The sequence below is a fragment of the Morone saxatilis genome, unplaced genomic scaffold (assembly GCF_004916995.1).
Source record: "Morone saxatilis isolate NCDOM2014 unplaced genomic scaffold, NCSU_SB_2.0 Contig16, whole genome shotgun sequence".
Lineage (NCBI taxonomy): Eukaryota > Metazoa > Chordata > Actinopteri > Moronidae > Morone > Morone saxatilis.
The window spans coordinates 25,586,112-25,598,671 of NW_023339718.1; the positions used below are offsets into that span (position 1 = coordinate 25,586,112).

The 12,560-nt window shown below is 40.7% G+C and overlaps 1 protein-coding gene across 2 annotated transcripts in view; it reads right to left on the bottom strand.

Annotated features, from left to right (window-relative positions):
- Nucleotides 1-12,560, bottom strand: part of LOC118325256 (tight junction protein ZO-2-like) — a 48,646-nt gene that overhangs the window by 23,494 nt on the left and 12,592 nt on the right. For both annotated transcript variants that reach the window (XM_035657855.1, XM_035657856.1), the window contains exons 5-10: nt 11,446-11,962; nt 10,848-10,951; nt 8,799-8,952; nt 1,679-1,784; nt 1,172-1,290; nt 851-914 (exon numbers count right to left, since the gene is read on the bottom strand). In XM_035657855.1, coding sequence (XP_035513748.1) covers nt 851-914; nt 1,172-1,290; nt 1,679-1,784; nt 8,799-8,952; nt 10,848-10,951; nt 11,446-11,962 — 1,064 coding nt within the window. The remainder of the gene's footprint in view (nt 1-850; nt 915-1,171; nt 1,291-1,678; nt 1,785-8,798; nt 8,953-10,847; nt 10,952-11,445; nt 11,963-12,560) is intronic.

Sequence of the window (12,560 nt, forward strand, 5' to 3'; positions counted from 1 at the left end):
TCAGTGAATTTCATGGTAATTAATAAAATGGAGAGGCTGTTTTGAATTAAATAGTTTTGACTCAATATCGTGATATCGTGATACGTATCGTATCGTTAGGTGCCAATACTCACCCCTACACTGTAGTTTCTCTTACACACTTTACAGCCCATTAGCTGAATCTAAAACTTCACCCCAAAATGCCACTGAATGCTACACACTGGTCCTTTAAGTAAAGGCTTTGAATACCTCCTCCACCGCTGCCCGTTGGTGTGAAAGTAGTTAGTTAGTTAGTTAGTTAGTGGCTAGTAGGAAACTGGGACACAGAGCAAGGTGAACACAGCTGCTGCTGATAACAGTAATTACTTGACCTTTACACTCTGTAAAGGTGTGTGCTGGAAGTGACATCATTACATGCTGGTGATGCTGATGTGTCATGTCATTATGAAAACCAGTGGCTGAAATCCACCTAACTGCATTGTAATTCGCTACTGATCAAGGGACCAATTGGAGACACACAACTGAAGCCAATTCTTGCAGGACTTGCTGTTCTAAACACCCTGGGTCAGGCCCAAGCCACATCATAATTGCTTCAGATGCATTCAGTTCCCAGAGACATGACGCATCCAATACATTCTTAGTAAAGTAACCTTCTTTCCATTCCTATGCATTACACATAAAAGACAGATACTGTAAATGTGAGGCCGATCACATACAGGTATGTTGCTGCAATTGGATCACATCAATGGAACTAGTGCGGGTAGGGGTGGATTTAACATTTTCATGTGATTATGAATAAATGGGGAAAGAAAAACAACACAGTAAAGTTTCGAGTATAGACAAATATGAAGAGAGAAAAAGAAAAACCCGCCCGTATATTTTTTCATCTTCTGGACTTGGCCGTAGAAGAATCTTGGGTGTAGCTGTTGCAGCAACTGTAGATAAGAAAATCAGAATGAGTGTTGTTAACATCGTAAATGTTTATAACTGCCAACAACATGTCAGGTCAGTAAAAGTAAATGCATAATGAATATTCAGAGATTACACTTGTTTACAGCTTGTTTCCGATGCCACAGAGTCTGTCATTATTCAGTCTAGCAAGCTATATGTACGTTATGGTTATGTGGTATTTGTTAATATTAGGACTGTGGCCCTGCCATGGTAGACTGAGGTGGTAGTGTCGTGAAATAACCTGGAGGCTCCTCAATGTGCGGTGTGCCTTTGTCCAGCCCAGCTGAGGCCTGGGGGTCTTCAGGTATTCTGAAGGGGGAGGCCATTGCTGACATCTTGGGGGTCCTCATGGATTCTTCCCTGTTACACACACAAACACACAGGATGAGAGGCTCTAAAGGAACTACAAGGTGCCAGAGCAACTGTTTAAAGCTTGAGTATGCTAAATTAACTCATGTAGGAGATGCATACATTTTACGAAAGCAATAGGGACTAACAGGACACCTAATAACGTCAACTGACCCGCCCCTTTTTGTTCTGTGCACCAATAACAATTGAGCAAGGCTCGGTCAGAACCTCAGTTAACTTTCTTATTTCCTGTACGTAACATTTTTTTACCCTACCCTAACCAATCTCACTCCTCATGCCTAAACCTAACCAACCCCACCAACCCAACTAGTACTAGCGAGTTGAGTTGAGTCACAAGTCTACATGACCTAACTGGAATCCAAGCTTCAGTCCATCCTACCTGGGGTTGTCTCTTTCATTAGAAGAGTGGGAGGACAGGTCAGACTGGCGGGACCTCCTCTCCTCTGGGGGAGAATAGGAATGGTATGACTCCATCTCTGATATGTCTGACAGACAGACAAACAGACAGACATTGCAGTTAGACACACAGGCCTCTTTCAAGCAAAATCCCCCTGTGCAGGCCGCGTGCCACCACCACCACCACCGCCACCAGTACAAAATGGTTGCCTGAGGAAGCCCCGACACCAGCTAATTACAGCCCGGAACAGACTGAGGACGTTATTAGAGATTATGAAGTTGAACTGCCACAGCTCAAGACTCAAGATAAAAGCAGCTATTACTCAAACACACTGAATTGGGGACGCCTGTGTTACCAGTGGTAAAAGCATGTATTTCAATAATACAGGCCCCCACAGTTCTGTTCTGAAATAAAGCCCACAATGAAAAACAAGTTCTTTAGAACAGGAAAGGTTTTTTTTGTGTTATCCTCGACATACATGTCTGTATTTGTTGCAGTGTTTCACAGGATATAAATGTATATGTTTGAGATGTCAAATAAATCCAAATTCAAATCAAAGTAAGGCGATTTTGTCAAAGTGGCCATAGTCAGTACTGCAGGTCACATGATGCCACTGCCACAATTATTATAAATAAACACAAAGAACATCTGAACTGGCTTGCTTGGCCTGTAGTCATTGCAACCCCAGATCCAGATAAGTAATGGAAGCATACATTTACAGTTATTGCTGAAACGGTTGGCCATATGTACAAAATCAAAAATATAATAGGTATAATAAAGATTGTAACTTTTAAGAGATACAGACTAAAACTAGGGAATTTAGAAACTTTGAAGAAATGCTTTCTAAGGATTCAGGCTTCTTCAACTTCTGGAATGCCAGTATGAGGGCAGCTCTGGCCTCATGGGAGTATCCGTACTGCTTTATAACCCAGAAACGAGCTGGTCAAAAGTGCTTACACAAGGCCCAGCTCTCCACAGAGACCGCCTGGCCTTCACTCACTCCCACTGATTTTTTTTTTTAAGTAAAGAATGGGTGGCAGAGTCTTTGATTTGGCTGCTTTTATCTGTCAGAGTGTGGCACTGCTCAGAAAAGAGGGAGGGAGGCTTAAGATGGAAGCTTTTAACAGAGGCCTATACACCAAGAAACCAGAGACAAAAGAAACATTTGAAGACACAGGTGTGAGATGACAAGCGAGACCACATAAAAGACAGCGAATAAAAAAAGAGGCGATAAATCCGTCCCCCTGAAAACAACACACCATGACAAACCTCTAACAGCCAACAACTCTGTCACTTTTAATAACATTGCTGCATTCCTTCATGGCTTCAAGCAGATCAGTTTTGCCTTTCATTTAGTAGCAGTTAGAGGTCAGAGAGGCACGGTCGACTTTCACCAGGTACAATTTGGTACGTGTTAATTAATGTGATTAGGGTTAGAGAGACATTCTACATGCAGGGACGTACAGAGGCGATGGAGTTTGACAAGCAAGAATGAGACACTGAAATGGAAGAGCGAGGATGAGAGAGACAGACTGAAAGAAAAAGAGAAATGTGAGGATATTGTGTCAAACCTGATATCGGCAAGTGTCGGCCAAATATGTCAGAAACAACATCCAGCATTCAGATTTATGTCACAGAACCAAATTTGGATTGTGTGTTGACGTGAAGGACTCAGAAATAGAGCCATCATAAAGAACCAATCAATACTGAGTTTTTTCTGTTTGCCCTATGGAGGCGGGGCCAAACCCTGGATATATATTTGCTTTTTAACCAAGAGTTTGCTTCGCGGCTGTGTTGCGTTAATTTCCGAGAACGTGCACAACCAACGATGCAAACAGACTTCTTCCTGGTGTCCACAGAATCAATCATTATGTTTTTGGTGACCCCCTAACCTTTGCCCTAGCGCCACCATCAGGACACATTTTAGTTTTCTTTCAGCCCATACTAAAAAAATTCCAGTTTATATTATGAAAACATTTTAAATTTAACAAGCAGTTGAACAAGCTGTACAGCACTGTCTTTCAACTGGGGAGGTCAGCTGACCCCTAGTGGTTTGTGGTGGTACTGTAATTAGTTTGCGCAAATAAGTATATTTTGTTTTTCTCATTAAAATCAAATAAATACAAATGCATTGTTCCGCATTTTAAAATGATCTTTACTAGATTAAAAAAAGGAACTTTATGCCACAGTTCCCATGCGTACTGGAGGCATTCTGTGCCTCAGCAGCCAGATTTACCAGATGGCATTTTGTTCATTTCTGATTAGTGTAATTAAGAATAGAATCTTACTTGAGTAATACACTGTCATAAAGGTTAAAAGACAAAAAGATATTCTTGTTAACAAGAAATACCACAATCTAACTGTCAGTTTGTTGTGCAATGTGCTGAGTACATTCATGCTATTCGGGGAATGAGCCCTTTCAATTTTAAACTCCATGACTTTTCCTCTACCACCACCTACAGGAACATTTTCTTAATAAAGCCCCCACAGCTTCAGAATGGCTACATCACACTACCTCAGTGTTTGGTTGTTCCATTAAATAGTTCCACATTGTGGGGTGTAATGTTTGCAGCTGCCAGTCGAGTTTTACACTTCTTCAATCTTCTTTTATGTATTCATCCATGGTGAGAGAAACAGCTAACCTGTGTGGATATTAGTGTTTTCTTTAGTCTAAACTATTCCTGTCCTCTTTACGTGGATTCACTACTGAGTGACTGCTCAGAACAAAGCTTTAGTTGTTAGTCAGTGCTGTAGCGAGTGGAAGAGGTGCATCTGTGTACTTCCAGGTGAACAACCACCAGGGCCTGCAGACAAACTAAAATTGAATTGAATTAACTCTAATTACAAACCCAACACACACACACACACACACACACACACACACAGAGTCAGAGTCAGAGTCAGCTGCTGCACCACTTCAGCGTTCTCAACAGCACGTGCCTGAAAAGTGACAGCTACACTATTTTAGTTCACAACACAGTTACTTAACCCCCTAGAAGAAACTTTCATTTGATCTTGATTTTGGCGGCCCCTGTGGACAAAGGTGGTAGTGTTTCCACCGCCATGTTTAACTGATTTCAAGGGGAATCCGACCCTGGGGTAGGCATTAAGAATAACTTTAGAAATAGCCAATGTTCTCCCTGGTGATCTTGTTCGTTTATGTGGGTTATATAAAAGCATCACTGTTAAATTGAGCCCTTTCCATAAGAGTTACAAACTCCTTGTAGTACGTTTAACTAACCTGGTCTTGGATTGTGTATTTTTGATGTTGCTGTATTGCACTGTATTGGATACTGTGCCCACACTATTAGGAAAACATCAATGTAAAGCAGTCCAATACCAAGTACCAACAAAAACTGATCCACACCACCACCACCAAACATCATTCTATCCTCGTAAAGATCCTCCTGAATATTAATAAATACAAAACACACACACACACAGGTTTACACACAGCTAGTGTAAGGTGTAGTGGTGATGCAGCAGCATTAGGAGCAAAGAGACAGATAGGTGTGAATACTGCTGAGTCAACTCTGGGGATTAATCCCTGACAATCTAATCTAGAACACTGTGGGAATACTGCGGGGGTTTGGGTGGAGGTGATGAATTGACAGTGGAGATTTACTTTGAGAGTAATATATTAATGCGCAGGTCGAGATTTTGGCATGGAAAGAGAATCCCATCTCATGTAGGCATGAGAGGTTTCATTCAGCAGACTCGGGGTTTTGCTGCTACTGGGTTTGGTATGACCAGCAGCATAGTGGCTAATGCTAGCTACTGTTAGCAAACAACTACTGAGTCAGTTTATGACTTCTTTACGTTTGGGCTAATGGTAATGAATCTGTCTTTCCGTAGAGTTGTTGATTACAGGCAAGTATGCAATTCAATAAATATGGAGGAGTAAAAGGAATATTTCCTAAAATAAAAGGAATATTTACTTGGGCTTAAATTGGTCAGTTTTTACAGTCACTGAGATTTGAACAGTTCTCTGAAAAATACTACTGGAAACAGCTTATAAAAGAGGCACAACTACAAAACTTTTACACAGACTCCTGGGGCCGTAGTACAGAAACTGATCCTATCCTAACTACTGATAACCATGGTAATTATAGTTAGGTCCTAATTCAGAGGAACTGTCATTTCAGATTAACAGTTCCTATGTCAATGTTCCTACTCTAATTTAAAGGACCAGTGTGTAGGATTTATTGGCAACTAACTGAGTAGTAGGTAGGAGTAGTAGTGGTGTAGGAGAAACTACAGTTGCCACAAAACTTGTTAAAAATGCTAACGGCTTGGTTTGTCCCTTCTGGGCTGACAAAAACACAGAGATTCCTATATTCAGCTGATAAAGATAAAACATACCTCTGAATGTTATATTTTTTGGCTTTCTTAAGCCTTTATTTTGATAGGACAGATGAAGATAGACAGGAAAAGGAGGGGAGAAATGTTACACACTGGACCTCCAAGTGCTGTGTGGTTTTTGTTCAATTTTTATGTCGGTGTCTTAATGTTTCAGTATCAGTGAGGAAACACTAAGAGTTACAACGTTTTTTAGCTTCAACAAGATGAGAAAAGTAACACTGGGTGCTGGGTAACACTCATAAAAGTTGATAAGCAATATTGGATTAAGTATTTAGGATTTCCTAACCTGAGAAAAGATAGGAATACTATCCTTAAGATTTAAGATAGGAAGCTTCTGTAATATGACGCCTGGTCTTTAGAAATTTGTGGTTACTTAATGTTTGTTGTATCTCAGAACATTATTCCTATTTCCCTCATACTGTAGCTAGATCCAAAACTTCTTACTTGTAAACCTCCGAGGTAAGTGTTATATAAAATATTGAAACCTTAAAATCTAAAAATATTACAGTGACCCTGTCAGTGAAATGAGAGGTGTGAGCATGAAAAGAGAATGTTTGTGTGTAATGGAAATGCAGCAAGAGACAGCAGGGAGGTGATGATAGTTCAGATATACCACCTGGACAGACAACGGCGAGTTGCTACACTGTTAGGACAAATCATTAATATGTTATTACAATGAAAATTCAACAAACATCTTACCCACTTTATGAGCCACGCTTTCTCATGCAACATTCTGTATTCACAAAAATAAATCATCACCCTTTGCAACATCATGGTTCAATATTCAGACAATATTATAAAATCATCTGAAGACTTCCTTCACTGCCATTATTCAACTTCTATACTTAATGAATCACACAATTCAAAGTACATAGTGATTTAAATGTGTTTATTTATTCAGAAAAATGAATCATGTATTAAAAAGTTAAAGGATTTAGAGCAGTATAAAGAGAAGTGCAAAAGGTGTGAAAGCTTTACAACTTAGTCAGGTTGTGTCACAGCCGTTTTACAGCTTAGAGAAAGGCAACATTGTTACACATGCTGTGTCTTGGGTGGTCCTTCATCTAAAAGTATGACATATTATCTGGAAGAGAAAACACAGACAAAGATGGCACTTTTGAGCGATTATAGGGATCGCTTCTGCTTGTCAAGATGAGCACTTTCAAATAATTAGTTCACTTTTTAGGCAGATTTCAGCACCAGGGGCTGGAGGTTTTTCGAAAAACAACATTTCAGCCCACAGTAGGGTCTTGAGTAAATCCTGACCTGCTGGTGCCCTCTCTCTTTTTGGGGGATACACAGTAGCTGAGCAGCTGCAAGCAGAAACTCAAGACTGCTTAGTTTCAGATGGTATTTTTAGCCGCTTGAATGCCAGATATTTTTATCTTTTGTGTATTTAAACATGATTGTAACTGTACGTGTCAGGGAACAGTTGAAGTAATGCCAATGGATACTTTGCTTTATTCATTATAAATCTTTCCATATATTATTATGTGTTTTGTATGGAGGCTCAAGTGTGTCACAAGAAATAATTATTAACTTTTTCTTTGGTTAATTAAAATTAATTAAGTATGTCATTAAAACATTTCTACAGTGATTAGATTTGTATTTCCAATAATACATAATAAAGCAAAAATAATCATGATATTACTTAATAAATTACTTTTTTTTTCTTTACCTTTAATAGTTATTTATATTTTTATATGGTCAAATACTGTACAGAGTAAAGTTTGCAGAGTTAAAAGCATTTCTCCAGCTGCTCCCAGGTCTTTGAACAGCTTGCTCCTTTGAAGTGAGTAATTGTAACATAATGTATATGTTAAAATGAATTCTATAAAATTGGTATCGGAAAAGCATTGTTCAGGAACTGGTATTGAAGTCAAGCTATTGGCACCGATATCAAAACCTTTTCAACGATACCCAGCCCTATTATGGGTTCTTGACCTTTAGCAGTTGTACCACTTTTGATGACTCAGTCCAATTTAACCAATCATTATATAAATCATTACATAAATTGTTTCTATAGAAACTTAATGAATACATTCTATTTACCTATTGACCTTAAAAAATCTGTAATTATTCCAGTGGCACACTTTAACCTCCACATCTTTGTGCAGATCTGATGATCTCTATTTTCTATTCTTCTCTATTTTTTAGTCATCTATCACTTTTATGGACCAAAAACAGTGCATATGTTATATATTTGTACCATATTAGTATCTGAATTACCTCACTTGACAATTTAACAAAGCATGTCAACTCTTAAAACTGAATGACCTATCCTAACTAATCTCAGCCTTAAATCAACTTCCCTCTGATCTGGACACCAAAGTTTGGTGGAGTTACAAAAACTGCTACAAATCTGTAAAAAAAAAAAAAACAGTGTTTCCCACAGACACTCAGTCACGATGTCTGGTTAGATAAACATGCAGCAGTCTATGTATATTGTAAGCTAAGTAATATGAGGTTACATATTAGTTAATATATTGATTTGATTAAATTTAAAAGAAACATTTTGACATCCGAGGTCTCTGTAGATCTCTGATTATGTGAATAGTACAAATATAAAAATTCAGAATATATATTTTGAAATGAAATCCAAATATAAAGTATAGTATATTTCAGACCTTTGGGAGACACTGTACACAGCGGCCCTGCCTCTACCACATAATAACTACTACGAACCTCCCTGTGGTTTAACACTAACGCTGTCGGTCAGGCCATGCGTTCAGTGACTCACCATCATTATCAGAGTCAGAGTCTGCGAGGGGGGGGATGCGGACGAGGATCTGGCGACGGTCTCTCTGGACCACCAGCTGGAGCTTCCCTCTCGACTTTTCTATCAGCTTCCCAGCATCATGCAGAGAGAGGTTCTCTGTCACTGTCCCATTGATCTGCACACACACACACAGTCAGAGGCTGTGGGAACTCTCACTAAGGAAGCTTGCTCTGTAAACCTGGTGTTTCTTTCAACTTCAAATTAGAGGCTGGGGATTTGTACTATATACAGTATTGTGTTATCTGTTTATGTAACTCAGCTGTTGCCACCTGTCTTGTCCAAGAAAAACTTGATCTCAAGGAGGTTTTGTTGTAAATGAAAATAAATAAATAATAATCAAACAAACTGGATAATGGCCAGTGGCAGTAAACAAAGTGGATATATCTCCATGGTAGCCTACATCCGATCTCTCAGAATCCTCTTGCCCTAATAGGTTCCGAGTAACCGGCATGACTGGCAGTCATCCAGGAATTACAGAACCATATTTACCTCTGTAACGTCTGTTCCGACTCAGTCCTTCCTGACTGCCAGTGGCAGTAAAAGTGGATGATTCAGAGCAGTAGTGTCACAAGCAAAAGCTGATGCCAGTGTAGACCAAGAAACAACATTAAGGCAATATAAAGCTCAAGAAAGTGCAATGTGCTGTTTGGGATGCTGCTGCACAGATCTCCAATAGCAACACCCCACTCATTGCTGCCTAGGATGTGGCCACCCCCCGGGTAGAATAGCAGATGACATCTGCGGGGGCAGGTTTACCTGCTAATTCATAAGCCTGTTTGATTATCTTAACAACCCAGTGAGAGAGCCTTTGTTTAGACAGTGCATGTCCTTTGCCCTGTTGCCCCTGTCCCTCGCCTAAAGCTCTGAGATGCCTCACTGTACAGCCACAACGACGGACTGGACACAGCTAATTTGCTCCTCCACCTTGGATCTAAATGGGGGAGGCTGGTATGCGTCTAGTTTTAATGGCCTGATTAGTATGGCTAGGGGAAAAGACCTTTGGTAGAAAAGAGATATTTGCCACAGTGTCACCCCACGCTCTCTGCCTTCCATTGAAGACACGTAGGACTGATGTGTGTGTGGAGGAAAGCCGTTTCCATTGACATATTTTATATTTCTGAAGGTCACCCATGCAATAGGCTCAAGAGGTGACTGCTCAAGGCCTGTAAGACCAGTGGCAGGGGGCATACTGGAGAACACTTTAACCTGGGGGGGCGTACCCTCCTTGCACTGCACAGAAACTGTGTCACCCAGTAATGCACACCAACTGGCCTTCCATCAATGTGGCCATACTTTAAAGATATGGCTGCCACAAGAACTTTCAAGGTTGAGGCAGCCCAGCCAGCATCAAAAGAAATACTGTATTGTAGTGTGCCCTGCAAAGGGCAGAAGACTGGGTCTTACCCCCTGTCCCTGAACCATGTAGACAACACAGCCCAGTTGTTTCCATACACTGTTCTTGTGGAAGGAGTCCTAGCAGTCTGCAAAGTTTCACAAAATGAAGGTCAGTTAAGAATGGCTCTCAATGGCCATACAGAGCATTGACGGAGGCTTGGATACGGATGCATAACCCTCCCGTTCAGCTGGGACAGGAGGAAGGAAAACCACAGAGGACCGTGAGCTGTGCACTGACAAATCAGATCAGTGGTTCCCAGTCTTTTTGGATTGTGAACCCTTACATCAATATCTACTTATGACCCTTCATCACAGGTTATGGCTTTGGTGTGCAAATGATCTGTTCAACCAAAGAGGTTTGATTTTTGTTGTTCAGATTGTTTCCTTTAAAGGTTTTAAATGGCCCAAAGATGTGACAGTATCCAGTACTTCACAGGAAAAAATAAAATAAACCAAACTTCTCAAGATGGACAAGACAAAGATGGTTTTCTTTTGCATTCTAGTGATCCCTCATATGTATCTTAGGAACCCTTTGAGGGTCCCGCGATCCCAGGTTGTGAACTGTGCTAAAAGACTTATGATAAATGTGACTGTACTGTGAATTAATGTGTGCACCTTGAGGATGATGTCTCCCTCCTGCAGGTTCCCGTCCTTGGCAGCCAGGCCTGTACTGGTCATCTGTTTGATGAAGATCTGACTCCCCAGACGTAGACCATACTCTACAAAAACATACACACAACAGTTGTACTGGCTGAAGATATCATTAGATATCTATCAGCAGACATAAGTGGTCTACTAAAGTTAGCAACTTCAATATTGAACCATTTGCATCTGCAGTTGCACTCAAGTGGTTCATTACAGTGCTCAGTACACTGATACATAATGGGACAAAAAGATCCAATTATCCCTGTGCTGTAACGTTCTCTTCACTCCTGTTTCTCAAAATGTTGCCTGCTCTATACAATGTTCTATTTTATACACTGAGAGACAAGAACAATAGAAACTCCTGTACAATCTAATACAATCCAGTACAACAGTACAAGTCCTATCTTAGGAAAGCCTATGTTTAGACAGCTGTCAATTCAATTCTATTGTAATGTGTTTTAACTGTGCGCTTAGAAAAACTTGGAACCAAAAAATAATAGCGTTGGTTTTTGTTTCTGTGGGCATCAAGAGTCGAATGGGCAGCCATGGCACGCATGATGTGTTTTACCTTCATTGGGTCGGTTCTTCACCAGCAGGACGTTGACAGGTTTCTCCAGTGGCTCCAGCTCTCTGGAAGGTTCTGGGGATGGAGAGTTGTCATTAAGCTGGTCCCTGCTCCTGTACCTCCCTCCTCTTCCTCCTCCTCCTTCTCCTCGCTCGTACTTGTCCTCCATGCGGTAGCTGTCCCCGGGGCTACGTCCTCGGCTGTGGTACCTTTGACGGTCAGCGCTGGTGTCCAGGGCTCGTCCCCGGCTACCCTCCCTCCTGGATCTTTCCGGGCTGGGCGAGGACCTCTCCTGGCTCCTTCCCCGGCTTCTTCCTCTCTGGTTGTAGTCCCGCCCCCCCCTGTACTCGGGGTCTAGGTATCCTTTGCTGTCAGAGGTGTGGTCCTGGCTTTCGTTACGGTACCAGCCGTTGTCATTGTCAGCGTCGTAGTAGTGGGTGGAGGGGGCGTAATCCCGACTGTCTGCGCCTGGCGATGGGGGCTGTTTAAGTGAGTGGACCTTACGAGGTCTCTTCACCGTCTGACAGAGAAAGAATAAAACATGTAAAACTGTTTACATCAGTGGTTCAAAACATTTTTTTGGTCTTATGTACCCCCCCACATACGTCTCAGATGAGCTCAAGTACCCATTCATTGACACCGCTGACTATTTAAAAAAAAAATATTTAAAAAAACTATTAATTATATAAGAGTGGATAATGTTACTGTAATCCTGGAGCTCAATTTTCTTGCATGACTCTTTTTTCCCAGTAGCAAACCAAATAGTTTGCATTCACTAACTTTATATGGAGTAGCTGAAACTGAACCACAACCACACCCTGGCAACTGAAGCACTTTGGTTGGCTGGTAATCACCAATTTAGATCATTTAAAATTAGGAAACTTTCATATCTATACAAACGAATACATGAACATAAATACACCAGTAATCAATAATCCAAATATCAATACTCCAAAGTATCATTAACCTGAATATCAATGCACAGATTCACTCAACAATGAACATTGAAATTCATCACTGAAAGTAAAAATAGAGAGAGAGACAGAGAGAGAGAGAGAGAAAAGCAGTTTAAATATTTAAATAAGGAAATTAATATCATAAATGTTCAACGACTAGTC